The following is a 27,501-nucleotide window of genomic DNA, read 5'->3' as shown; positions in this document are numbered from 1 at the left end:
TTATAGCTCACAATATGTGGTGATGCAAAAACTATTTTTACAATAAACAGCGTCTTTTAGCGTGTGACAGCTGCCAAACATAAAAACCCGCCATAAAGAGTAAATCAAAACCCCGTTATCACCCCCTTAGTTAGGGAAAAATAATAAAATTAAAAGAAAATGTATTTATTTCCATTTTCCCATTAGGGTTAGGGCTAGGGCTGAGATTAGGGTTAGGGGTGTGTTGGGGTTATGGTTGGAGTTATAATTGGGGGTTTCCACTGTTTGGGCACATCAGGTGCTCTCCAAACGTGACATGGCGTCCGATCAGAATTCCAGCCAATTTTGCGTTGAAAAAGTCAAACGGTGCTCCTTCCCTTCCAAGCTCTGCCATGCGCACAACGAGTGGTTTACCCCCACATATGGGGTATCAGCCTGCTCAGGACAAATTGCACAACATTTGGGGTCCAGAAAATAAAAAATTGGGGGCAAAAATATCATTTTTATGGGAAAAAAATGATTTTTTTATTTTTATGGCTCTATGTTATAAACTTCTGTGAAGCACTTGGGGGTTCAAAGTGCTCACTACATATCTAATTTAGGCTGGTTTCACACTAGCGTTTTTAGCGCTGCGCTTCGTACGTGTCCATGATGATGCGACCTGCATCCCTATCTTTAACATGGGGGTGCATGGTCTAGCGTATGTACTAATAATAATACATTTTATTTTTATAGCGCCGACATATTCCGCAGCACTTTACATTTCATGTACTCGTTCGTATGCATTTTCATGAGCATGCGTTTTTTTGTAGTGTGCGCCTAGGCGCGTCGGGCGCAATCTGTTGCATTTTTGGTCCGTCCGGCCTGTCTCAAAAAAACGCATGCGCATACTTGCGCATGGAATGCGCAAAAAAAAAAAAAAATCACATTACAGACTATGGGAATGCAGGTGTGCGCATGAAAATGCGCACGCCTGCGTTTAAAAATCGCATGCGTTTTAAGAGTTAACATGGCTAGGAACTGGTTAAAACGCATGCGCCTAAAAAAGCAAATGCATACAAAACGCATGATGTATTTTTTGCATGCGATTCTATTGCGCACGAAGCGCAGCGCAAAAAAACGCTAGTGTGAAACTAGCCTAAGTTCCTAGGGGGGGTCTAGTTTCCAAAATTGGGTCACTTGTGGGGGGGTTTCCACTGTTTAGGCACATCAGGGGCTCTTCAAATGCAACATGACACCTGCAGACCTTTCCATCAAAGTCTGCATTCCAAAACGTCACTATGTCCCTTCCGAGCCGTGTGCCCATACAGTAGTTTACCCCCACATATGGGGTATCCGCGTACTCAGGACAAATTGGACAACAACTTTTGGGGTCCAATTTATTCTGTTACCCTTGGGAAAATAAAAAAAATGGGGACTAAAAGATCATGTTTATCATTTTTTTTTTATTTTCACGCACGGGCGTTATAAACTTCTGTGAAGCACTTGGGGGTTCAAAGTGCTCACCACACATCTAGATAAGTTCCTTGGGGGTCTAGTTTCCAAAATGGGGTCACTTGTGGGGGATTTCCACTGTTTAAGCACGAGGGGCTCTCCAAACGCAACATGGAGTCCGATCTCAATTCCTGACAATAATGCGTTGAAAAAGTCAAACGGTGCTCCTTCCCTTCCTAGCTTTGCCACATGCCGAAACAGTGGTTCCCCCCACATATCAGGTATCAGCGTACTCAGGACAAATTGCACAATAACTTTTGCAGTCCAATTTCTCCTGTTACCCTTGGTAAAATAAAAAAAATTGGACCTGAATTAATTTTTTTGTGAAAAAAAGTTAAATGTTCATTTTTTTTTTTTTAAACATTCAAAAAATTCCTATGATGCACTTGAAGGGTTAATAAACTTCTTGAATGTGGTTTTGAGCACCTTAAAGGGTGCAGCTTTTAGAATGGTGTCACTTTTGGGTATTTTCTATCATATAGACCCCTCAAAGTGGCTTCAAATGTGATGTGGTCCGTAAAAATAAAATGGTGTTGCAAAAATGAGAAATCGCTGGTCAACTTTTAACCCTTATAACTTCCTAACAAAAAAAAATTTTGGTTCCAATATTGTGCTGATGTAAAGTAAACATGTGGGAAATGTTACTTATTAAGTTTTTTGTGTGCCGTATCTCTGTGATTTAAGGGCAATAAAATTGAAAGTTGGAAAATTGTGAAATTTTCGCCAAATTTCTGTTTTTTCACAAATAAACGTAAGTTATATGAATGAAATTTTATCACTATCATGAAGTACAATATGTCACGAGAAAATGTCAGAATCCCAAGGATCCGTGGAAGCGTTTCAGAGTTATGACCTCATAAAGGGACAGTGGTCAGAATTGTAAAATTTGGCCCGGTCATGAACGTGCAAACCACCCTTGGGGGTTAAGGGGTTAAACGCGGCCGTGTGAACGAGGCCTTAGGGTATGTTCCCACAGTCAGTAAATGCTGCGGGTTGGACGCTGTGTACATCTGCCGAGACCAACCCGCAGCGGCCAGATGTTACAGCATAGTGGATGGGATTTCATGAAATCCCATCTCCACTATGCGTGCAGGGACTCCCCTGCGTAACTGGACATGCGACGCGCCTTTCCTGACCGCAGCAGGTCTATTTATCTTGCAGTGACGCACAGTCTTCGCAAGATAGTCACCCGTACAATGTAATGGACGCAGTGATTCCACATGGTTCAATCAACACACGCAGAATCATCTGTGTTCAAAAGCCGACAGCGCATTAGATGGAGCGGACGTGTGCTGGGTCCAAAGTGCCGCTGCTTTCTGCCTGTGGGCCCAGAGCCTTAGACGTAATAATAATGTAGAAAAACCCAGGATCACCTCCAATTGGAGTACAGATCAACACCGGAGCGTTCAAATAGTAAAATATAATTTCTTTTATTAGTACAAATGTCAAACATTTAAAAGACATACAAGTTTCCAACATCAGTGCAAAAAAAGGAACCAACAACTCCCATTATTTATATTTCTGCTGCATAGTATTGAACCTCATAGCTGGTAAGCAATCCATTTGTGTATGCTGCTAGAAACCTATACTAAAAATGTCTGCTGTTTAATGAAACATGCAGAGTGTATTGACTGCACCCAGGCTAGTGTTCTTCTGAGCCGATGGGCGTGTGCTGTGCAGTCAATATACTCTGCATGTTTCATTAAACAGCAGACATTTTTAGTATAGGTTTCTAGCAGCATACACAAATGGATTGCTTACCAGCTATGAGGTTCAATACTATGCAGCAGAAATATAAATAATGGGAGTTGTTGGTTCCTTTTTTTGCACTGATGTTGGAAACTTGTATGTCTTTTAAATGTTTGACATTTGTACTAATAAAAGAAATTATATTTTACTATTTGAACGCTCCGGTGTTGATCTGTACTCCATTTGGAGGTGATCCTGGGTTTTTCTACTTAATTCTTGGGGAGCATTACTATTGATAATTTGGCTGGTCTAGTAGTAATAATAATGTATAGCGCTCGGGTTTTCTCCATATTCTGCTCCTTCAGGATCAGCGTCCTCAGCACAGGAGCGACGCCACAGACATTTCATGGGAAATCCCTTTATTCCAAACTATTACAGCCAAAAGGAGGGAAATGACAGATTCTCCATTTCTCCAGATTTCTATAGAGAGAAAAACCCGACATTTCCATTATTCCCTGTAATCTAATCTCCACCCCAGAGAGAAAGCGTCATCTGACCCCAAACCAGAGCGCCCTCCCCTGTATACATGAGCCCAGCCAGCACTCTATTACAGTCCATATACACATGGCAGAGGGCGCTATCTCCAGGAATGGAAGGGTTACTGCCCCCTGTGCAGCCCAGTAATGGGGAATCTCCAGCACCTACCTCCACCTGCAGGAGGCGCTATCTCCGGGAATGGAGGGGTTACTGCCCCCTGTGCAGCCCAGTAATGCGGAATCTCCGGCACCTACCTCCACCTGCAGGGGGCGCTATCTCCGGGAATGGAGGGGTTACTGCCCCCTGTGCAGCCCAGTAATGCGGAATCTCCAGCACCTACCTCCACCTGCAGGGGGCGCTATCTCCGGGAATGGAGGGGTTACTGCCCCCTGTGCAGCCCAGTAATGAGGAATCTCCAGCACCTACCTCCACCTGCAGGGGGCGCTATCTCCAGGAATGGAGGGGTTACTGCCCCCTGTGCAGCCCAGTAATGGGGAATCTCCAGCACCTACCTCCACCTGCAGGGGGCGCTATCTCCGGGAATGGAGGGGTTACTGCCCCCTGTGCAGCCCAGTAATGGGGAATCTCCAGCACCTACCTCCACCTGCAGGGGGCGCTATCTCCAGGAATGGAGGGGTTACTGCCCCCTGTGCAGCCCAGTAATGGGGAATCTCCAGCACCTACCTCCACCTGCAGGGGGCGCTATCTCCGGGAATGGAGGGGTTACTGCCCCCTGTGCAGCCCAGTAATGCGGAATCTCCAGCACCTACCTCCACCTGCAGGGGGCGCTATCTCCGGGAATGGAGGGGTTACTGCCCCCTGTGCAGCCCAGTAATGGGGAATCTCCAGCACCTACCTCCACCTGCAGGGGGCGCTATCTCCAGGAATGGAGGGGTTACTGCCCCCTGTGCAGCCCAGTAATGGGGAATCTCCAGCACCTACCTCCACCTGCAGGGGGCGCTATCTCCGGGAATGGAGGGGTTACTGCCCCCTGTGCAGCCCAGTAATGGGGAATCTCCAGCACCTACCTCCACCTGCAGGGGGCGCTATCTCCAGGAATGGAGGGGTTACTGCCCCCTGTGCAGCCCAGTAATGGGGAATCTCCAGCACCTACCTCCACCTGCAGGGGGCGCTATCTCCGGGAATGGAGGGGTTACTGCCCCCTGTGCAGCCCAGTAATGGGTAATCTCCAGCACCTACCTCCACCTGCAGGGGGCACTATCTCCGGGAATGGAGGGGTTACTGCCCCCTGTGCAGCCCAGCAATGGGGAATCTCCAGCACCTACCTCCACCTGCAGGGGGCGCTATCTCCGGGAATGGAGGGGTTACTGCCCCCTGTGCAGCCCAGTAATGGGGAATCTCCAGCACCTACCTCCACCTGCAGAGCCGCACTCCACATATATGGCTGCTCTGTGCGCACAGGACCTGGGATGAGGTCACAGGAGGGGAGGAGTCAGGGGTCACATGATCAGGGGCCTCAGTGTATGCAGGACTCTGCTGTGCTGGTTGTCATGGTGCTGGATGAGGGGAAGTTTCTGTGTGGGGTCAGGAGGGGTTTACAGGGGAGATGTAGCAGAGCCGTGTGTGTACGAGGTGTACGGAGCAGAGCCGTGTGTGTAAGAGGTGTACGGAGCAGAGCCGTGTGTGTAAGAGGTGTACGGAGCAGAGCCGTGTGTAAGAGGTGTACGGAGCAGAGCCGTGTGTGTACGAGGTGTACGGAGCAGAGCCGTGTGTGTACGAGGTGTACGGAGCAGAGCCGTGTGTGTACGCGGTGTACGGAGCGGAGCCGTGTGTGTACGAGGTGTACGGAGCAGAGCCGTGTGTGTACGAGGTGTACGGAGCGGAGCCGTGTGTGTACGAGGTGTACGGAGCAGAGCCGTGTGTGTACGAGGTGTACGGAGCGGAGCCGTGTGTGTACGAGGTGTACGGAGCGGAGCCGTGTGTGTACGAGGTGTACGGAGCAGAGCCCTGTGTGTACGAGGTGTACGGAGCGGAGCCCTGTGTGTACGAGGTGTACGGAGCAGAGCCGTGTGTGTACGAGGTGTACGGAGCGGAGCCGTGTGTGTACGAGGTGTACGGAGCGGAGCCGTGTGTGTACGAGGTGTACGGAGCGGAGCCGTGTGTGTACGAGGTGTACGGAGCAGAGCCGTGTGTGTACGAGGTGCACGGAGCAGAGCCGTGTGTGTACGAGGTGTACGGAGCGGAGCCGTGTGTGTACGAGGTGCACGGAGCAGAGCCGTGTGTGTACGAGGTGCACGGAGCAGAGCCGTGTGTGTACGAGGTGTACGGAGCGGAGCCGTGTGTGTACGAGGTGTACGGAGCGGAGCCGTGTGTGTACGAGGTGTACGGAGCGGAGCCGTGTGTGTACGGAGAGGAGCAGTGTGTGTACGAGGTGTACGGAGAGGAGCCGTGTGTGTACGAGGTGCACGGAGCAGAGCTGTGTGTGTACGAGGTGTACGGAGCGGAGCCGTGTGTGTACGAGGTGTACGGAGCGGAGCCGTGTGTGTACGAGGTGCACGGAGCGGAGCCGTGTGTGTACGAGGTGCACGGAGCGGAGCCGTGTGTGTACGAGGTGTACGGAGCGGAGCCACGTGTGTACGAGGTGTACGGAGCGGAGCCACGTGTGTACGAGGTGTACGGAGCAGAGCCACGTGTGTACGAGGTGTACGGAGCAGAGCCACGTGTGTACGAGGTGTACGGAGCAGAGCCACGTGTGTACGAGGTGTACGGAGCAGAGCCACGTGTGTACGAGGTGTACGGAGCAGAGCCGTGTGTGTACGAGGTGTACGGAGCGGAGCCGTGTGTGTACGAGGTGCACGGAGCGGAGCCGTGTGTGTACGAGGTGCACGGAGCGGAGCCGTGTGTGTACGAGGTGCACGGAGCGGAGCCGTGTGTGTACGAGGTGCACGGAGCGGAGCCGTGTGTGTACGAGGTGCACGGAGCGGAGCCGTGTGTGTACGAGGTGCACGGAGCGGAGCCGTGTGTGTACGAGGTGCACGGAGCGGAGCCGTGTGTGTACGAGGTGCACGGAGCGGAGCCGTGTGTGTACGAGGTGCACGGAGCGGAGCCGTGTGTGTACGAGGTGTACGGAGCGGAGCCACGTGTGTACGAGGTGTACGGAGCGGAGCCGTGTGTGTACGAGGTGTACGGAGCGGAGCCGTGTGTGTACGAGGTGCACGGAGCAGAGCCGTGTGTGTACGAGGTGCACGGAGCGGAGCCGTGTGTGTACGAGGTGTACGGAGCGGAGCCGTGTGTGTACGAGGTGTACGGAGCGGAGCCGTGTGTGTACGGAGAGGAGCAGTGTGTGTACGAGGTGTACGGAGCAGAGCCGTGTGTGTACGAGGTGTACGGAGCGGAGCCGTGTGTGTACGAGGTGTACTGAGCGGAGCCGTGTGTGTACGAGGTGTACGGAGCGGAGCCGTGTGTGTACGAGGTGTACGGAGCGGAGCCGTGTGTGTACGAGGTGTACGGAGCGGAGCCGTGTGTGTACGAGGTGTACGGAGCGGAGCCGTGTGTGTACGGAGAGGAGCAGTGTGTGTACGAGGTGTACGGAGCAGAGCCGTGTGTGTACGAGGTGTACGGAGCGGAGCCGTGTGTGTACGAGGTGTACTGAGCGGAGCCGTGTGTGTACGAGGTGTACGGAGCGGAGCCGTGTGTGTACGAGGTGTACGGAGCAGAGCCGTGTGTGTACGAGGTGCACGGAGCAGAGCCGTGTGTGTACGAGGTGTACGGAGCGGAGCCGTGTGTGTACGAGGTGCACGGAGCAGAGCCGTGTGTGTACGAGGTGCACGGAGCAGAGCCGTGTGTGTACGAGGTGCACGGAGCAGAGCCGTGTGTGTACGAGGTGCACGGAGCAGAGCCGTGTGTGTACGAGGTGCACGGAGCAGAGCCGTGTGTGTACGAGGTGTACGGAGCGGAGCCGTGTGTGTACGAGGTGTACGGAGCGGAGCCGTGTGTGTACGAGGTGTACGGAGCGGAGCCGTGTGTGTACGGAGAGGAGCAGTGTGTGTACGAGGTGTACGGAGAGGAGCCGTGTGTGTACGAGGTGCACGGAGCGGAGCCGTGTGTGTACGAGGTGTACGGAGCGGAGCCGTGTGTGTACGAGGTGCACGGAGCGGAGCCGTGTGTGTACGAGGTGTACGGAGCGGAGCCACGTGTGTACGAGGTGTACGGAGCGGAGCCGTGTGTGTACGAGGTGTACGGAGCAGAGCCGTGTGTGTACGAGGTGTACGGAGCGGAGCCGTGTGTGTACGAGGTGCACGGAGCGGAGCCGTGTGTGTACGAGGTGCACGGAGCGGAGCCGTGTGTGTACGAGGTGCACGGAGCGGAGCCGTGTGTGTACGAGGTGTACGGAGCGGAGCCGTGTGTGTACGAGGTGTACGGAGCGGAGCCGTGTGTGTACGAGGTGTACGGAGCGGAGCCGTGTGTGTACGGAGAGGAGCAGTGTGTGTACGAGGTGTACGGAGAGGAGCCGTGTGTGTACGAGGTGTACGGAGCAGAGCCGTGTGTGTACGAGGTGCACGGAGCGGAGCCGTGTGTGTACGAGGTGCACGGAGCGGAGCCGTGTGTGTACGAGGTGCACGGAGCGGAGCCGTGTGTGTACGAGGTGCACGGAGCGGAGCCGTGTGTGTACGAGGTGCACGGAGCGGAGCCGTGAGTGTACGAGGTGCACGGAGCGGAGCCGTGTGTGTACGAGGTGCACGGAGCGGAGCCGTGTGTGTACGAGGTGCACGGAGCGGAGCCGTGTGTGTACGAGGTGCACGGAGCGGAGCCGTGTGTGTACGAGGTGTACGGAGCGGAGCCGTGTGTGTACGAGGTGTACGGAGCGGAGCCGTGTGTGTACGAGGTGCACGGAGCGGAGCCGTGTGTGTACGAGGTGTACGGAGCGGAGCCACGTGTGTACGAGGTGTACGGAGCGGAGCCGTGTGTGTACGAGGTGTACGGAGCAGAGCTGTGTGTGTACGAGGTGTACGGAGCGGAGCTGTGTGTGTACGAGGTGCACGGAGCGGAGCCGTGTGTGTACGAGGTGTACGGAGCGGAGCCACGTGTGTACGAGGTGTACGGAGCGGAGCCGTGTCTGTACAAGGTGTACGGAGCAGAGCCGTGTCTGTACAAGGTGTACGGAGCAGAGCCGCGAGTGTATGAGGTGTACAATTTTTTGAAACGGAAGGATGATTTTAATTTCCATTTTCTTTTTTGTGGGTCTGGCGCATACACCTCAGCTCATTGATCATGACTAAGGTGTTCAGAGCCTGAACACTTAGTGTATCAAATTTCCTATAATATACACCAGAAAATGCAATAAATTATCCCTGGTTCCTACAAGACACACGTCCATTCCCTTTTATTTGATTTCTTCACAGTCTTGGGATGTCAGTACAGATGACTTTATAAACCTGTGACTGTCATGTGATGGCCGGGGGTCAGGAGTGGCGCTCTGGTCTGGTGTCTGCCATGTCATTACTAGGGGAAGGAATGGCGCTCTGAAACCAAAACCAAAGATATTCAGAGTGCTGACTATTTTTATTTTTATAGTACACATTAAAATAAAAGATACTAAAGACAATACATTGTCACAAGAATTTTATTTGTATCTCACAATTTTTTATATAAAAATATAATTAAAAACCAATGCACAAATGGTGCGCAGGGGGCACGAAGAAACACAATATGGCCAACAACAAAACACATAGCATTCAGTAAATGTTAGAAAGTCAGTGATATGATCCAAATCAATATAGATCATAAAACTAAAGTACATATATATTCACCCAAATATGCAGAAAATATGTGAAAATATATCAAATGTAAAGTGTCCTGTGCACAAATAAATAAACAATTTATTAATTATATCCCATAAAATGGTGTGAAAATGTTTATTTCAATATGCAACCACCTTCAAAAAAAAAAAGTGCTCAGTGCAGAAAATATATAAGGGGCTATATAGCCTTCATTGCATATAAATAATAAATGAACAATAAAATAAAATATTTAAGGTAAAAAAGAATGACTTAACACTGCTGGATCACTGCTGACTACCAACACAAATGTTGCGGTATAATTAAGTGAATGGAAAAATATCACTTCATGTGGTTACTGACCAGAGTCTCCTCCTGCCCCCTGCACACACCACACTCCAATGCATGTTTTGCTTTTGACTCGTCAGGAGTGGCGCTCTGGTCTGATGTCTGCCATGTCATTACTGGGGGCAGGAGTGGCGCTCTGTTCTGGTGTCTGCCATGTCATTACTGGGGGCAGGAGTGGCGCTCTGTTCTGGTGTCTGCCATGTCATTACTGGGGGCAGGAGTGGCGCTCTGTTCTGGTGTCTGCCATGTCATTACTGAGTGCAGGAGTGGAGCTCTGTTCTGGTGTCTGCCATGTCATTACTGAGGGCAGGAGTGGCGCTCTGTTCTGGTGTCTGCCATGTCATTACTGAGGGCAAGAGTGGTGCTCTGGACTGATGTCTGCCATGCAATTACTGGGGGTAGGAGTGGTGCTCTGGTCTGGTGTCTGCCATGTCATGACTGGGGGCAGGAGTGGCGCTCTGGTCTGGTGCATAGGATATGCTAAAGGCTCATTCACACCTCAGTATTTTGCATCAGTGTTTGTATGCCAAAGCCAGGAATGGAACTTACCGAGAAAAAAATATAATTGAAAGACTGACTCCTGTTCCTTATTTTGGAGACATTCCTGGTTTTGGCATACAAATACTGATGAAATACTGATCAAAAATACTGATGTATGAAAGAGGCCTAAGGCTGTGTGCTCACATTGAGCATTTGGTGAGCATTTGATGCTGCAGATTTTCTGCACCCATTAGGTGATGTATTTTATTACATTGTTGCTTTGGCTTTTACCTTATTTTCAAGGTCATGTTCTATATAAAGCTGCTTTGTTTCTCACACTTCCATGTATTTGGCTTTGGCAGAACTATAGTGATACAGTCATTTGTAGATAATATGCCATTTTAATGCAGTTTTTGCAGATTTCACTCACTGAAAATACAAGTGGGTTTTTATCTTGTGGATTTACCTCACTTAATGCAACTCTATGGCGCAAAACTGCAAAAAATAAAAAAATTCTGAGTTCCACAAAGGGAAATTTACACCTTACCAGTTTCAAAAACCGCAGTGTGGGTTATTACACGCTGTGCATGAGTATTGTATAAATCCCGTCCACTGTGCTGGAATTGTAAGAAGCGTTTTTACAGACAAGGAGGTAAAGATTTACTGTAAAAAAAAAGGGGAGAAGCCAGCGCTGCTTGTGGTCAGAACGCAATACATAAACTGCATATGCACATATTAATATCTAGCTGTATTCAAAATGAGATATTTGGCAAAAAATTGATCAATCATGTGAGCCACCCCGCCGCACCAAGGCAATCTCATGTGGGGCAGTCCTACTCTACTTTTTTTATATTCGCTGTGCCATTGCGGCCTCCTAAATGCATTAAAAGCAAGACCCTATTGAATGCAATCTGTACCTGAAACATTTCTGAATCATTCCCATGGAGCCAGAAAGAGCAAGTGCAGATAAAGGCCAACCAGGTCTGGATATAGACATCTCAGGTTTAACCTCCACACCTGCCTGACCAGCAAACACAGATGAAGGGCGTTCTGACCACAAGCAGCGCTGGCTTCTCTCCTTTTTTACTTGATGTTGGTTTGTGGCTGACCACCACGATTGCCATGCGCGCTGGGTTATGTTCGCCGTTTTTTCTGTATTCATTGGGATTGATCTAGGCTGCTGTGCACACACAGCAGCCCAGCCCTGCCCCAGGGCTCTATTTAATTTGTGCATCTGTATTTGGGCGTGTATCACCCTTCATCTGTGATTGCTGGTCAGGAGAGTGTGGAGGTTAAACCTGAAATGTCTGTCTGGATCTGGTCGGCCTTTATCTGCGCTTGCCCTTTCTGGCGCCATGGGAGTGATTCAGAAATGCTTCAGGTACATTTTGCATTTAATATGGTCTTTCTTTTAATACATTTAAGAGGCCGCAATGGCACAGCGAATATAAAAAACGTAGAGTAGGACTGCCCCATATGAGAATGCCTTGGCGTGGCGGGGTGGCTCAAATGATTGATCAGTTTTTTGCTAAATGTCTCATTTTGAAATACAGTTAGAAATCAATATGTGCATATGCACTTTATGTATTGCGTTCTGACCACAAGCAGCGCTGGCTTCTCCCCTTTTTTACTTGATAACGATTTACTGTGGTTATCGACTACAGGACTCTAATAAGACCAGTGTGTACTCGCCTCTCACAGCAGCGCCATTCCCGCTATGTCAGCGCCACTGTTCCCAGCAGAGACGTGACATTGTTGTGTAATGTGCCTGCTGCAGTCTCTGAGCAGCCGCTATTTGCCTGCAGCTCATCACTATTCCATAAGGGCAGACGTCAGCTTGGGTTGGGAGCGAGATGAACATGTGCAGAGCATTATTTTGAGATCACACTTTGGGAATGAATGATCATAATAATAAGGGCTCATACTCACTTGTGAGAGACTCAGACGATTCTCGTGCGAGTCTCTCGCATGAATAATAATAATCTTTATTTTTATATAGCGCTAACATACTCCACAGCACTTTACAGTTTTCACACATTTTCATCACTGTCCCCGATGGGGCTCAGAATCTAAATTCCCTATCAGTATGTCTTTGGAGTGTGGGAGGAAACCCACGCAAACAAAGGGAGAACATAGGAACTCCTTGTAGATGTTGTCCTTGGTGGGATTCGAACCCAGGACCACTGAGCCACCGTGCTGCCCATGAATACCCGGCACTGCCGCCGGCACTCGGACCGGAGCGTGCGACTGCATAGAAATACATGTAGCCGCACACTCCGATCCGAGTGCCGGGTATTCATGCGAGAGACTCGCACGAGAATCATCCGAGTCTCTCACAAGTGAGTATGAGCCCTAAGAGTAAAAAACACTTTAACTACTTGGATGCAGCAGTCAGCAGAAGCCAAGGCGTCTAAGCAGTTTTCTATTTATAAATGAATAATACACACGAAAATAAACTTTGAAGTATATCTTATCAGAGAAATCGGCTTTTTTCCTCCTCTAGGACTGATCATTTGCCTTCAATTCTAGAATACAGGCCAAGTTAAAACATTCAGTATTGGGTCAGTATTTTATATCAGTATTTACAGTGCCATGTAAAAGTACCCCTGGTCAAAACTACTGTTGTGAACAGTTAAGTAAGTTGAAGATGAAATGACCTTGAAAAGGGCTATAGTTAAAGATGACACATTTCCTTTGCATTTTAGGAAAACAAAAATGTCATTTTTTACATTTAAAAAATATAAAAGCAAATTGGGCCGATGCAAAAGAATGAGCACAATTGGAGATTTGTGTGCGGAGATAACTTTGACGAAGGTTTCAGAACTTTATTAGCCTGTTATAATTATGACTTATTCATTATTGTCATTAGAAATGGCCAGATTAAGCAAATTTCCCAGCTTTATAAAAATTTAGCCTAACCGTGTTGCAAAAAATAGAAGCCATGGATTCTTCTAAGCAGCTGCGCAGCACTCTGAAAATAAAAATGGTGAAGGCTCACAAAGCTGGAGAAGGCTATGAGAAGAAAGTTGCCCTTTCTTCAGTTCAAAAAGTAATTAAGAAATGGGAGTAAACAGGAACAGTGGAGATCAAGATAAGGTCTGGAAGACCAAGATAAAATTCAGTGAGAGATGCTCATAGAGTTGCTAGAGAGGCAAACCAGAACCCCAGCTTGACTGCAAAAGACCTTCAAAAAAACTTAGCAGACTTGGAGTTGTGGTACAATGACACCTGCACAATTATGGCCTTCAAGGAAAAGTCATTAGAAGAAAACCTCTCTTGCGTCCTCAGTATGCAAAAGAACATCTAAGCAAGCCTGTGGACTGATGAGGTGAAAATAAAACTTTTTGACCAAAATGATCAAAGGTACGTGGAGAAAAAAGGGCAGAGAACATCTCTCCAACCATTCAGCATGGTGTGCGTCAATCGTGCTTTGGTGTGTTGTAGCCAATGGCAAGAGGAACATTTAACGGGTAGAGGGAAGAATGGATTAAATGAAATTTTTAAAATGATTAAAGCTATTTGTATATATATCTCAAAATACAAAAGAAATGTGTCATCTTTAATTTTAGCCCTTTTAGAGATCATTTCATCATAATTTTGACCATGGGTGCCCAAACTTTTACATGGCGCTTCATAAGTCAAAATCAGTAGTGAGTGAAGAATGCAATAAAGGTGCATATGTTTCTATTATACTTCTCACCTTATTGTTCCTCCTTAAAGGGAACCTGTCACCAGAAATTATACTGTTAACCTGCAGATTTACCGCATATCTGCAGGTTATCAGCTTTATGATGTTATCTGCGGCCTGCACGCAGCCGAATGCAGCAGGGAGAAAATGATCTTTATTCTCCCTGCCACCATTCTGGTTTCAGTCATGGCTGTGAGAAGTTATAACTGAGGCTTGCAAGAGATGTCAAAAGCAATAATAAAGAATTTTGGGGATATGTCAAAAGTAAAAGAAAAGTCAAAGATGCTATAGGATTTTTACAGGATGAAAATGATGAAATGGTAAGACAGGATGTTGAGAAGACCGAACTTTTAAATTCCTATCTTGCATCTGTTTTCTCTCAGAAAGGAAATGTAACATCAACTGTTCTTCACTGTCCTATTAAGGGAATAGAAGAATCCAGGATATCTATAAACAGAATGATAGTGAGGAAACACTTAGCTAACCTAAATGAATTCAAGTCTCCAGGTCCAGATGAATTACACCTCAGAGTACTGAAGGAGATAGCAGAAGAAATTTTTGAACCCCTCTCCATAATCTTTGAAAATTCTTGGAGAACTGGAGAAGTCCCAGAAGACTGGAGAAGAGCAAATGTTGTTCCTATCTTCAAAAAGGGGAAGAAGGTGGACCCAGGCAACTATAGGCCGGTGAGTCTGACTTCTATACCAGGAAAGATCTTTGAACAAATTATTAAACAACATGTATGTAAGTACCTGGATAAGAATGAAGTGATTAAACAGAGTCAGCATGGGTTTGTAACTAATAAGTTATGTCAGACTAACTTAATTTCCTTCTATGATAGAATCACTGATTGGGTGGATCAAGGAAATGCTGTAGATATAGTATATCTTGACTTCAGCAAAGCATTTGACAAAGTATCTCATACAATCCTTATTGAAAAAATGGCTAAGTATGGAATGGACAAGGCAACTGTTAGGTGGATTCATAACTGGCTTAGTGATCGGACCCAAAGAGTGGTCGTAAATGGCTGCACATCCAGTTGGAAGAATGTCTCAAGTGGGGTACCACAGGGCTCTGTCCTGGGCCCTGTATTGTTCAACATCTTTATCAACGATTTAGATGAAGGAATTGAGGGTAAACTGATTAAATTTGCTGATGACACAAAGCTAGGGGGGATAGCTAATACTAGAGAAGAGAGAGAGAGAGGATTCAAAAAGATATAAATAAACTGGAGCAGTGGGCAGCAACTAACAGAATGGTTTTTAACAGGGAAAAATGCAAAGTACTACATCTGGGCAATAAAAATGAAAAAAGCATATACAGAATGGGAGGAATAGGGCTAAGCAACAGCACATGTGAAAAAGACTTGGGTATACTAATAGATCACAGGCTGAATATGAGTCAACAGTGTGATGCAGCAGCAAAAAAGGCAAATGCAATTCTAGGATGTATTAACAGAAGCATACAGTCTAGATCACGTGAAGTCATTATTTCCCTCTACTCCTCTTTGGTCAGACCTCATCTGGAATATTGTGTCCAGTTTTGGGCACCACATTTTAAAAAAGACATTAACAAACTGGAGCAAGTTCAGAAAAGAGCGACCAGAATGGTGACCGGTCTGCAAACCCTGTCTTATGAGGAAAGGTTGCAGGATTTGGGAATGTTTAGTTTGCAAAAGAGAAGACTGAGAGGAGATTTAATAGCTGTCTACAAATATCTCAAGGGCTGTCACATTGTAGAAGGATCATCTTTATTCTCATTTGCACAAGGAAAGACTAGAAGCAATGGGATGAAACTGAATGGGAGGAGACACAGATTAGATATTAGAAAAAACTTTTTGACAGTTAGAGTGATCAATGAGTGGAACAGGCTGCCACGAGAAGTGGTGAGTTCTCCTTCAATGGAAGTCTTCAAACAGAGGCTGGACAGACATCTGACTGGGATGATTTAGCGAATCCTGCTTTGAGCAGGGGGTTGGACCAGATGGCCCAGGAGGTCCCTTCCAACTCTACGATTCTATGATCTCATTTCTAAACTTTGGCCAATTTTGTTACAGGACCCCACCTTGTCCAGGTTACTACCGAAGCGACCACCAATCATTGCTAGACACAATAAAACCTTGCATGATTTTTTGGTTCACAGCCATTATGGATCCCCTACATCTCAATATATTTTTTATTTCAAAGGTCCCAAATGGGGTTCCTTCAGCTGTGGGACATGTAAAGCTAGTAGATATCACGCTGCTGCTATGCAGGTAGATGCTAGCTCCACTAGATGGTAATAGAATGGAGGGTGGACTGCAAACAGCAAGAGCAGACCTGCAGTGCAGTAGCGAGGCTACCAGCAGGTGGCAGGAGAATAGTCAAACTAGCCGGGTCCAATTCTAGATTGTAGCGCAGTACCAAAGCAAACTCAGGGTCAGAGACAAGCCAGGGGGTCAGTAACGGTCAGTAGCGGATATGCCATAGACAAGAGACAAAAGCAGGTAAGGGTCCAAGCCAATTTCAAATACCAAGAAGTCCAGACACAAAGGGGATGCACAGAGTTGGGATAGGGAGCAGGGAATAACACAGACACGGGTTGAGTCAGGAATAACAGCAAAACAAATCAGGGTGTAACAGAGTCAGCTACTCACGCTGTAGGCAGAACTATAACTGATATAGCCTGCAGGAAGCAGCGGCACTAAATAGCAAACCTCAACCCAGACAGAGGCTGAGAAAGGTTAACCCCTGAAATGACCAGACCGGGAACATGGAAAGACAGGACTCAACACCCAATTTGGATCCTGACAGTACTCTCCTCTCAAGGGGGGCCACTGGACCCCCAGGTTTCCCAGGATAATGCGTATGAAATGCCCGAACCAATCAATCAGCATGAACAGATATCGTCAGGACCCAAGATCCTCCGGACCATAACCCCTCCAATGGACTAAATACTGAAGTGAACTGCAGACCATACGAGAATCCAGGAAAAGTACAAGCAAACACCCAATCTTTTACAAAATGCCCTCCAAAATTTGGACACAAATTGCACCCCTCTATCGGAAACCACACTCAAAGGCACACCTTGCAACCACACAACGTGCTCACCGAACAACTTAGATAGTTTTTCTACATTAAAATGTGCCTTTTTACTGAATCTGTCAACCACTACCTAGATCACTATTTTACCATTGGATGGAGGGAGATCAGTGATAAAATCCATGGACAAATGAGTCCAAGATCAAGCAAAAAAGTTCCAGCAACAAACATCCAGATCAGATAGTTGAATAGACGTTAAAACTTCATCTTTATTGCAATATCTTTAAAAACATGCTGTTAGAATTGTAGATCCAGTGGATTACGCGTTTCGAACAAAAACGTTCTTAGTCATAGCCATGTCTGACGTGGTTGGCCTGTTATGGGAGCACAGGTTTCACAAGTAGACACAAACTTAGCGACATCAGAGGTCATGGAAGACCACCAAAACAGCCTAGCAATGGCTTTCCAGGTGGCCGAGATCCCCGGGTGCCCACTGAGAGCAGAGTCGTGGCACTCCCGGAGAAACCCCCACCGGTACTGAACCGAGACAAAGAGCTTATTATCAGGCAAAGACAGAGGAGCAAGAGACTGAGCCTCCCGAATTTCATGCTCCAAATCAGAGGATACCCCAGCAACAACCACCCCATGCTGAAGAATGGAGAAAGGAGGTTCAAGGGCAATATCGGATCAAAACTGCGAGATAAGGCATCCGCGATGACATTCTTGGAACCAGGCTGAAAAGTGATAGAAAAATGAAAACGTGAAAAAAAAGCGACCACCTCGCCTGTCTAGGATTTAACCGCTTGGCAGACTCAATGAAGGACAGGTTCTTGTGGTCTGTAATCACAGTGATCCGATGAACCGCCCCCTCCAAAAAGTGACTCCATTCTTCAAAAGCCAATTTTATGGCCAATAACTCCCAGTTACCAACATCATAATTCCTCTCCGCAAAAGAAAAATTCCTGGAGAAAAAGGCACATGGTCTTAAATTGGTAAAAGTAACGGGTCCCTGAGAGAACTCCGCCCCCATTCCCACCTCTGATGCGTCCATCTCTACAATGAGTGGTTCTGATGAATCGGGCTGAACCAATACAGGAACGGACATAAAATACTTCTTTAATGTAATAAATGCTTCAACCGCCAAAGTTGACCAGAATTTAAGATCAACCCCCTTGCAAGTGAGATCAGTGAGTGACTTGACCACCTGAGAAAACCCCTTGATGAATTTTCGATAATAATTGTCGAAACCCAGAAAACGCTGCAGACCATTGAGGTCTCTGGGCTGCACCCAATCAACAATGGCCTGTACCTTTCTGGGATCCATCCGAAACCCATTGGCAGAAAGGATGAACCCCAGAAAGGAAAGCTCCTGGACACAAAACGAATATTTCTCGAGTTTAGCGAACAGAGAGATTCCCCGTAACCTATGAAGAACAGCACGTAAATAACCAACGTGGGATTCCTTGTCAAGAGAGAAAACCAGGATATTGTCCAGGTATACAACCATAAAGCGCCCTATAAAATCAGAAAAAACGTAGTTCATGAAGTTCTGAAACACTGCAGGCAAGTTCATGAGCCCGAAGGGCATGATTCAATTTTCAAACAGATCCATGGAGGTGAGAAATGCCGTTTTCCACTCATCCCCTTCCCGAACATGGATCGCGTTATATGCTCCCCTGAGATCAAGTTTGGAAAACCACTTAGCCCCAGACAATTGGTTATAAAGATCTGGAATGAGTGGGAGAAGGTAAGTATATCTCACGGTAATTTTATTTAGTTCCCGGAAATCGAGGCACCGGCGTAAACCACCATCTTTTTTCTTAACAAAAAAGAATCCAGCGGCCACAGGTGAGACAGAGGGATGGATGTGGCCTTTGAGTAGACTATCAGAGATATAGTTTTTCATAGCGGTACGTTCTGGGCCAGAAAGATTGTACAAATGAGTTTTGGGCAATTTAGAATCAGGAATAAGATTAATCGTGCAATCATAAAGATGATGTGGTGGCAAGACCTCAGCCTCTTTTTTAGAGAAAACGTCCACAAAATCCTTCAGGTACTCCAGAATACCCTCCAGATTAATGGCAGACACAAAAACAGTAGAAAGACAACCACTGGAACAATTAGGACCCCATTTAACAATATCACGAGATTCCCAGTCTATAACAGGATATTGAGACAAACTTAACATTTTGATCCAACGGTGTATTTTTTTTTTATAAATCAGATATATTTTTATTGACGAAATTCAAACAGAGAACAAAGTCCAGACATTACAATGCCCAACAAGGTCACATAACCTACAATCACCCAGACTCAGAAGCTTGTTAATTGATGGACAAGAGGCACCAACCTCCATGGTCTCCATAAACGGCATCACCTCAGACTTAGCAGGCAATACAGGAATCTCTCACTGGATAACGCCTCTTTTCCGTAACCTCCGTTCCATATGATTGATCTGAAAGTCCTCTCCTGAACTGACATCTCAAAGCCGAGTCATTCCAAGACACCTCAGTGGACCACTGTCTAAACTCAGAAAATTACCGTTCAGCAGTGAGTTTACTCTGGGAGAGACCCATGATCATGTCCTATGCCCTGACCCGATCTGGTTCATCAAAAATAAGTCCTAAGGCCTCAAAAAACCTATCCACAGACACACGTTAAGGTGCAGTAGCAGGTAAAGAGAAAGCTCACAATTGAGGTCCCTCCTGAATTAGGGAAATAATTATCCCCACCCGCTGACTCATCTCCAGAGGATCAGGGTCTAAACGTACTGTCACACTTAGCGATGCACCAACGATCCCGACCAGCGATATGACGCGGTCAGGATTGCTGGTGCATCGCTAAGTGGTCACTAGTGAGCTGCCACACAGGCAGATCTCACCAGTGACATCGTAGCGGTCGGGGGTCGCTACTTACCTGTCACACTAGGCGATCCTGACGTCCTCCCGCCCGCGTCCACGCGTCGCTTGTCTCCATAGCAGGAAGCCCAGCAGGAAGCTGACAACGAGAAACAGTCCTGGACGTTCTCACGCGATCAGCGATAACCAGCGGGGGAGCGATCGGAGGGAAGTATCAGACATAGCGATATCGCTAGCAATATTGCTATAACGTCACAAGTTATAGCGATATTGCTAGCGATATCGCTAAGTGTGACAGTACCTTAAGAGAGAACAGCAGCTTACAACTCTCCCTGAATGTACGGTAACCTTTTTTGTCTTTGAGCTTTTTGCTCAGGTTTGGTTTTGCCCCGGTGGCCACAAGTGTCATTGCACTTGATGTTTTCTGTGCTTAGAGATAGTTTTGCCCCCGGTGGCCAGTATGGTCATTGCCCTGATGTTTTTACTTCTAGTTTTCCCCCGGTGGTGGTTAGTGTCATTGCACGGGAATCACTAACAGGTGTGTTTGCTCAATAAAGGTGTGTCAGTAGTGCTCACTCACGTTGATGATATTATTATTGTTTTTTCCTGCCAGCCTGGGTGAAGGAGGGAGCTGAGGAGAGTCCAGGACAGCTCAGTCAGAGTCCTGGAGTGGCAGCTATGGTGTCAGTGAAGATTTCTTGCAAAGCTTGGTGGAGTGGCAGCTATGGTGTAGAGCTGCACTCAGTTTGCTGGATTCTGTTACTGGAAAGCTGCGCTCAGGTGCTGGACTCAGTTGCTGGACAGTTGCACCCAGGTGCTGGACTCTGTAGCTGGACAGCTGTATTCAGGTGCTGGACTCTGTTGCTCCAAGGTGGCACTCAGTGCTGGACGCTGTTGCTGTAAAGCTGCACCCAGGTGTGGACACGGTCGGAGAACGATGCACTCAGGTGTTGGACTCTGTTGCTGGGAGCGTTAACAACAGAGCAAAGCTAAGTGTTTCCCTGTTTGTCTCTTTTCCTCATGTTGGTGTTAGTGCAGTGGTGGGATTAGTTTCTGCACTGTTCATTGCACTAGTAAGGGATAGGTGCAGGGCGAGCTAGGGTCACAGGTTCCTGAGCGTTGCCCGGTGCGAAACCGGCATAGGGAACGTTAGGAGTGTAAGGGACACTGACTCAGGGGAGTGCAGGAGGTCTCCAAGTCCCCATCCCCTATCGCAGGGCCCGTTGTATCGTTTTCCCTTTCGCCTTGTATTAGTTACCGGCTTGCAGGCCGCATCACACAGGACATTTACATGTGCGGCGTCCTGTTGTTTCAGTTACCGGCCTGCGGGCCGCGTCACACAGGACAGGGCACGTGACAGTATGTTACACTTTTTGCACTATGCACAATGCACTTTTTCATCAATTTAATAACTGACATTGGCATATTGCTAATTTTTATTATATACTGATTTTTTTCACATGTACAGCTAAGGTGTCATGAAGTGACTGGCCCTGTGTTACACGACCCAACAAACGGTCGGTCACCAAATGGTAAACAAACTAGGGAACATCGGGGACACAATTACAACTGTGGGCCCTGCGATAGGGAACGGGGAAATGGACACCTCCTGCACTCTCCTGAGGCTGCGCCCTGGTCTATCCTATACGGCTTCTTTCAAACTGTCGCCGAGCAGGATACCTTAGCCCTCACTTGCCCTGCACCTATCCCTCAGTAGGGAATTGGCAAGTGCGGACACTGGTCCCACCGCTGCACTAATACAACACCAAGGAAAGATAAAACAGACTATGTAAGACAAACAACACTTAGCTTTCTCTGATGCAATGCACCGCACAGCAGAGTAAGGCACCCGATCACAGCATTCACCAGATGCACCACTGCACCAGAAAGATCCTGTCTTCAGCACGGTTGGTTTCCAAAAGGACCTGTATAACCAACAGTCAGCTGATGCACCAGGTGACCTTTAAAAGGGATGTGGGAGTGGTCACCACCTGCATCAACAAACTCAAGAGCAGCAATGTAATTACACCAGCAGCCCCCGGGGGGAAAAACTGATGTTAACCCCCGATGGCCTGAAAGGAAGAAAGATTTAATGTGAGAATACAGATCTGCCACGGATCCAAAAATGGATTGAGACAGTAGGTTATCTATATATATAAAAATGAATGTATGTGTGTATCAGCCACGCCCACTCCGCATAGCCCCACCCAATCACTAAGCATCTTTCATTTTACCAGAGCTGTTTAAAAGAAGATGAGCTGTGATTGGTTGCTATGAACAACAGTTTTCCCACTCCACAACACCTCAGCAGACACTGAGCGGGTGGGAGAAATCTAGCATCCCTGGGAACATAAGCTTACAGCCATTGTCTGCCCCCGAAAGGAACAGAGAGCACATGACAGAAATGAATCACCCCCTCCCTGCCCGTATACCCATCACACATCCTCCATCCCATAGTCCCATAGGCACATCTTCCCTCTTAAAGGGATCTCCGGTATGGAAGTTAGGGCAAATCCCTCAGCGCTCTGATTCTGACCCCAGGCTTCTATTAAAGGGATCATTGGTATGGAAGTCAGGGCAAATCCACTCAGCGCTCTGATTCTGACCCTAGGCCTCTCTTAAAGGGATCCCCAGTATGGAAGTGAGGGCAAATCCACTCTGTGCTTTGGTACTGACCCTAAGCCTCTCTTAAAGGGATCTCTGGTATGGACATTAGGGCAAATCCACTCATTGATCTCGTTCTGACCTCAGGCTTCTCTTAAAGGTATCCCTGGTATGGAAGCTAGGACCTTTCCACTCAGCGCTCTGGTTCTGACCCCAGGCTGACTGGATGATGTGGGATATTAGTGGTAGTGGTCCGGTGGCTCTGACAGGATGATGTGGGATATTAGGGGTAGTAATCCAGTGGCTCTGGCTGACGGGATGATGTGGGATATTAGGGGTAGTAGTCCGGTGGCTCTGGTTGACGGGATGATGTGGGATATTAGGGGTAGTAGTCCGGTGGCTCTGGTTGACGGGATGATGTGGGATATTAGTGGTAGTAGTCCGGTGTCTCTGATGGGATGATGTGGGATATTAGGGGTAGTAGTCCGGTGGCTCTGGTTGACAGGATGATGTGGCATATTAGGGGTAGTAGTCCGGTGGCTCTGGTTGACGGGATGATGTAGGGTATTAGGGATAGTAGTCCGGTGGCTCTGACGGGATAATGTGGGATGTTAGTGATAGTCGTCCGGCGGTGGCTCTGGCTGACAGGATGATGTGGGATATTAGGGGTAGTAGTCCAGTAGCTCTGGCTGACGGGATAATGTAGAATATTAGGGGTAGTAGTTGCGTGGCTCGGGATAATGTGGGATATTAGTGGTAGTAGTCTGGTGGCTCTGACTGGATGATGTGGAATATTAGTGGCAGTTGTCCGCTGGCTCTGGCTGATGGGATGGTGTGGGATATTAGAAAAAAGAGGTTGACGGCACTCCAAGAAATAAAAAAGAAAATATTTTATTGTGGCACATTAAGCCATGTTAAAATCAAATTGCCTGACGCATTTCGAGTGCTTTGCTTGCACTCTTATTCATGGGATACAAAAAACCAGTACAACCACAATTATATATTAACCAATGGAAAAAAGCACACAATCATGATAAACACATGTGCAAAAGACAAAAAGTGAGAAAGAACCTGAGAGACAACTCAATGAGTTGAATCGCATATGAAATAGCTCAGTGAATATACAAAAATTCATTTTTGGAATTCATAAAAGACAACTTAATGGGTTAAATCGCATGCAAAATAGCTCAGTAAATATAAAATAAATCATTTTTAGAATTCATGCCCAGAGGAAATCTGGTGTTAAGTTTCAGAATCCAAAAAGCTTCCCGCATAAAAAGCATTTTTTTCATGTGTTTATCATGATTGTGTGCTTTTTTTTTTCATTGGTTAGGCTAGTTTCACACTAGCGTATCTTCACGCAGCGCACGGCGCCGCTAAGCCCCGCCACCCTGCCCCGCCCCTCCGGTCATCTCCTCCCTACTATCGCATGCAGCGCTGCATGCGATCTGCGCACCCTATCTTTAGCATAGGGTGCGCAGACCGTGCGCTGGCCGTGCGCTTGTAGGATTTTTGCGTGGCTGCGCACTTTTGAAGGTGTGCCGATGTGCGCCGAACGCACCATGTTGCATTTTGATGCGCTCGGCGCACCTTCAAAAGTGTGCAGCGCACGCAAAAATCCTACTAGCGCACGGCCTGCGCACCTTATGCTAAACATAGGGTGCGCAGATCGCATGCAGCGCTGTGTGATAGTAGGGAGGAGATGACCGCAGGGGGCGGGCAGGGGGCGGGGCTTAGTGGCACTGTGCACTGCGTGAAGATGCGCTAGTGTGAAACTAGCCTTAATCTATGTATATATAATTGTGGTTGTACTGTTTTTTTGTATCCTATGACTGAGTGCAAGCGAAGCATTCGAAACGCGTCAGGCAATTTGATTTTAGCATGGCTTAATCTGCCACAATAAAATATTTTCTTTTTTTTTTCTTGGAGTGCAGTCAAGCTCTTTTTTCTTCTACCTCGCTCTAACTAGCTTGGACGTGCACCCTACCTCCACATGTGATTTGGCTCAAATAATTTAGATTTATCTCGTTGCAGCTCCTAGACCTCTTTCAGTGTGGGATATTAGTGGTAGTAGTCCGGTAGCTCTGGCTGATGGGATGATGTGGGATATTAGGGGTAGTAATCCGGTGGCTCTGATGGGATGATGTGGGATATTAGAGGTAGTAGTCCGGTGGCTCTGGCTGACGGGATGATGTGGGATATTAGGGGTAGTAATCCGGTGGCTCTGATGGGATGATGTGGGATATTAGTGGTAGTAGTCCGGTGGCTCTGGCTGACGAGATGATGTGGGATATTAGGGGTAGTTATGAATGGGTCACCGAGGAGGAAAAAACAAAACAAGCTAAGTCACAGAAAACCAGAGAGGTTGGTAACTATGCAGATTGCAGATCCCTGATCCTACCACACAACTAGCAGCAGCCGTAGAGCGTTCCTACGATGAACTTAGACGCTTCGTCACAGCCGGAGGACTAAATAAGCCTAAAGCAAGAAAAGAGGAAAACTAACTGCCCCAGAGCAGACCCCAAAAGAATAGACAGCCCCCACACATGTATTGACAGTGAAACAAGATGAAAACACAAACACAGGCAGGAAAATAGGCTGAGCAAACGATGGGGCCCAAGCTAACTAGAAAGGTCAGGAAAGGAAAGACACTGTCTGCAATCTGCCAAAAACCCTACAAAAATAATGTCCAACACTTCTGATAACAAAATTAACCCTGAAGTCACTAGACTTCTCCCACTATATCAGCACTCTGAAATATTCTGAGACAGAGCAAAAAGAGGCCAATGTAATAAGGGACAAAAAGCAAATTGGCAAATACAGATAAATAAGAGTGGAAATTCAGCACCGCCCCAGCCGGGGCTGGCTGACCACACAAAAAACTGAATAGACCAACAAAGTCAAGTGTGAACATTAGCAGAAAAACTTAGCTTGAGCTGACTGGAACAGAGCTGAGAACCAAGACCTGAATAGCCAGAAGGAATCACCAGCACCAGAATAGGGGGTTGGCTGTCTTAAATCCAGTCTGAGATTCCTGAGGTCCAATCGTCATCCTCATTATCAGGTGGCAGATCTCTACTGATTAAATCAGCCTCACTACCTCCTGTTACCACCAGAGGGAGCCTGGAAGGAGAACTCACAACTGGTAGACCAGAAAATGAACTCACAACAGGTAGTAATCCGGTGGCTCTGACGGAATGATATGGGATATTAAGGGTAGAAGTCCGGTGGCTCTGGCTGACGTGGGATATTAGGGGTAGTAGTCCGGTGGCCCTGGCTGATGGGATGATGTGGGATATTAGGGGTAGCAGTCCAGTGACTATGGCTGACAGGATGATGTGGGATGTTATAGTGAAGAGGAGTGGGCGGGGCTATACACTCAGCTTTATATATATATATATATATATTCATTATAATTTGTTATAATTAACTGTAGTTAGTTACTATGCCCGGGCAACGCAGGGCTCTTCAGCTAGTATATACTAATTATGATATTTAAATCTGTGTAATCTTTCTCATATCATGCTTGAACAGCAGTCTGCACATTAATTATTTGCAAAACAAAGAAAAAACCCTCAAAATATATATTTATTCATGCTGTGCAAGTGCACAAAAATGCCCCAAGTAGCAGTAGAGACGTAGGAACGACTGACAAAGACAGAAAAAAGGGAGAAAGGTCCAAAGCTACATTTAAATAACAACTTTTATTGTGAAAGACAATGAAGGAACAAGACAAATACGAGCATTGATAAAATAGATGAAGAGACACTATCATTGTCACCGGATACAAGAAGCACCCTGAGCAGTGGGGTTAGTGGTAATAGGGGTAAAGATGATAAATTCCCTCATAGTGGGCAAGTGGAGTTTGTATTAAAAAGACATGATAAGCCCTCCAAACCCCCTTTCAATCGCCATAACCTGGGAATGTAATCCTCATAAGTGATGGAGTGGGGTGGAGGAAAACAAAATAAATCTATTGCACTTAGCCCATTCAAGTAATTAGAAGGTTAGAACATACCCATCATTGCAACCACCAGCAACCCGCTGACTGAGAGCCCCGACGCACGTTTCGCGGTATAACCGCTTCCTCGGGGGGCGTGGCTAAAGTAGTTACAATTACCCAGTTATATACAAAATACAAGCAGTCATATGTGATCAAAGGTCCAATCCTGAGAGACACAGGTAACATGGGCGCATTGGGTGGAGATCAAAATCTCCGCCCCCACTGTCTCAACAGGAAGTGACACCGACGGAGGGACGGCTGGCACCTAGCCGTTACCTGACGATGGAGCACGCCTAAGAGAACAGTGGGGAAGAAGAGATAAGACTCCGCCCACAGGTGCCTCCCAGTCACGTGCAACTGATTGTTCTAGCTGTTGCCCAGCAACAGAACGCGCCCGGGGAAGAGGAGAGGAAACTCCACCCACAAGCACCTCCCAGTCACATGTGACTGATTATCCAATCATAGGAAAGCTAAGTGACATATACACAGTGGGGAAAAAGAAATATATCATATCAAATCATCTGTCCAAGTTCTGCTCAAAGGAGAATGCACAGTAAGAGAGGCGGCTAAACAAAGCCGCTATCCAATGACTGCGCACATCCAGGAGGCAGCAAGGATAAGGGTAAAGAGTTAACCCACCGCAGTGGCAGCCATCAATACATATATTATTAAAATATAACAATATATTGCCTATGGAATCAACATTAGAATGACATGAATATAAAAATACGTACAAACAATAAAGCAATCCTATTATCAGATTACACATAAGCAAGAAAAAGAGAAATATCTTTTATTTATGTGTAACCAAAGGTATACCCACAGAAAAATACAATATGATAAGAATGACAATTTTATACATTTATATTTATGAAACACCTAGACATCATTATATCCAAGTCCCAAGAAATACTAAAGATGAAAGCTATGAATCGATGAGCCTTTCAAGAAAAAAAGAGTTCTCTCTTTCTCTCCGATGTACCCTCTCGTGATATCTTCATTATAAGGAGATGGAAAACACCGGATACTCCAGGATATAAGAAGGTCCAGAAATCATCAATGG

At 47.0% G+C, this 27,501-nt stretch overlaps 1 protein-coding gene across 1 annotated transcript in view; it reads right to left on the bottom strand.

The window, feature by feature from the left end:
* The window catches only part of LOC141051123 (uncharacterized), a 168,866-nt gene that overhangs the window by 118,246 nt on the left and 23,119 nt on the right, over nt 1–27,501 (bottom strand). Inside the window, exon 7 of the mRNA XM_073548011.1 lies at nt 21,438–21,445. Within this exon, the coding sequence (XP_073404112.1) occupies nt 21,438–21,445 (8 nt within the window). The remainder of the gene's footprint in view (nt 1–21,437; nt 21,446–27,501) is intronic.

This window comes from Dendrobates tinctorius, unplaced genomic scaffold (genome assembly GCF_039654945.1).
Source record: "Dendrobates tinctorius isolate UK_male_01 unplaced genomic scaffold, ASM3965494v1 ptg000155l, whole genome shotgun sequence".
In the NCBI taxonomy this organism is placed as follows: domain Eukaryota; kingdom Metazoa; phylum Chordata; class Amphibia; order Anura; family Dendrobatidae; genus Dendrobates; species Dendrobates tinctorius.
The sequence above is the reverse complement of the archived record's forward strand: the minus strand, read 5'-3'. Positions and strand labels throughout refer to the sequence as shown.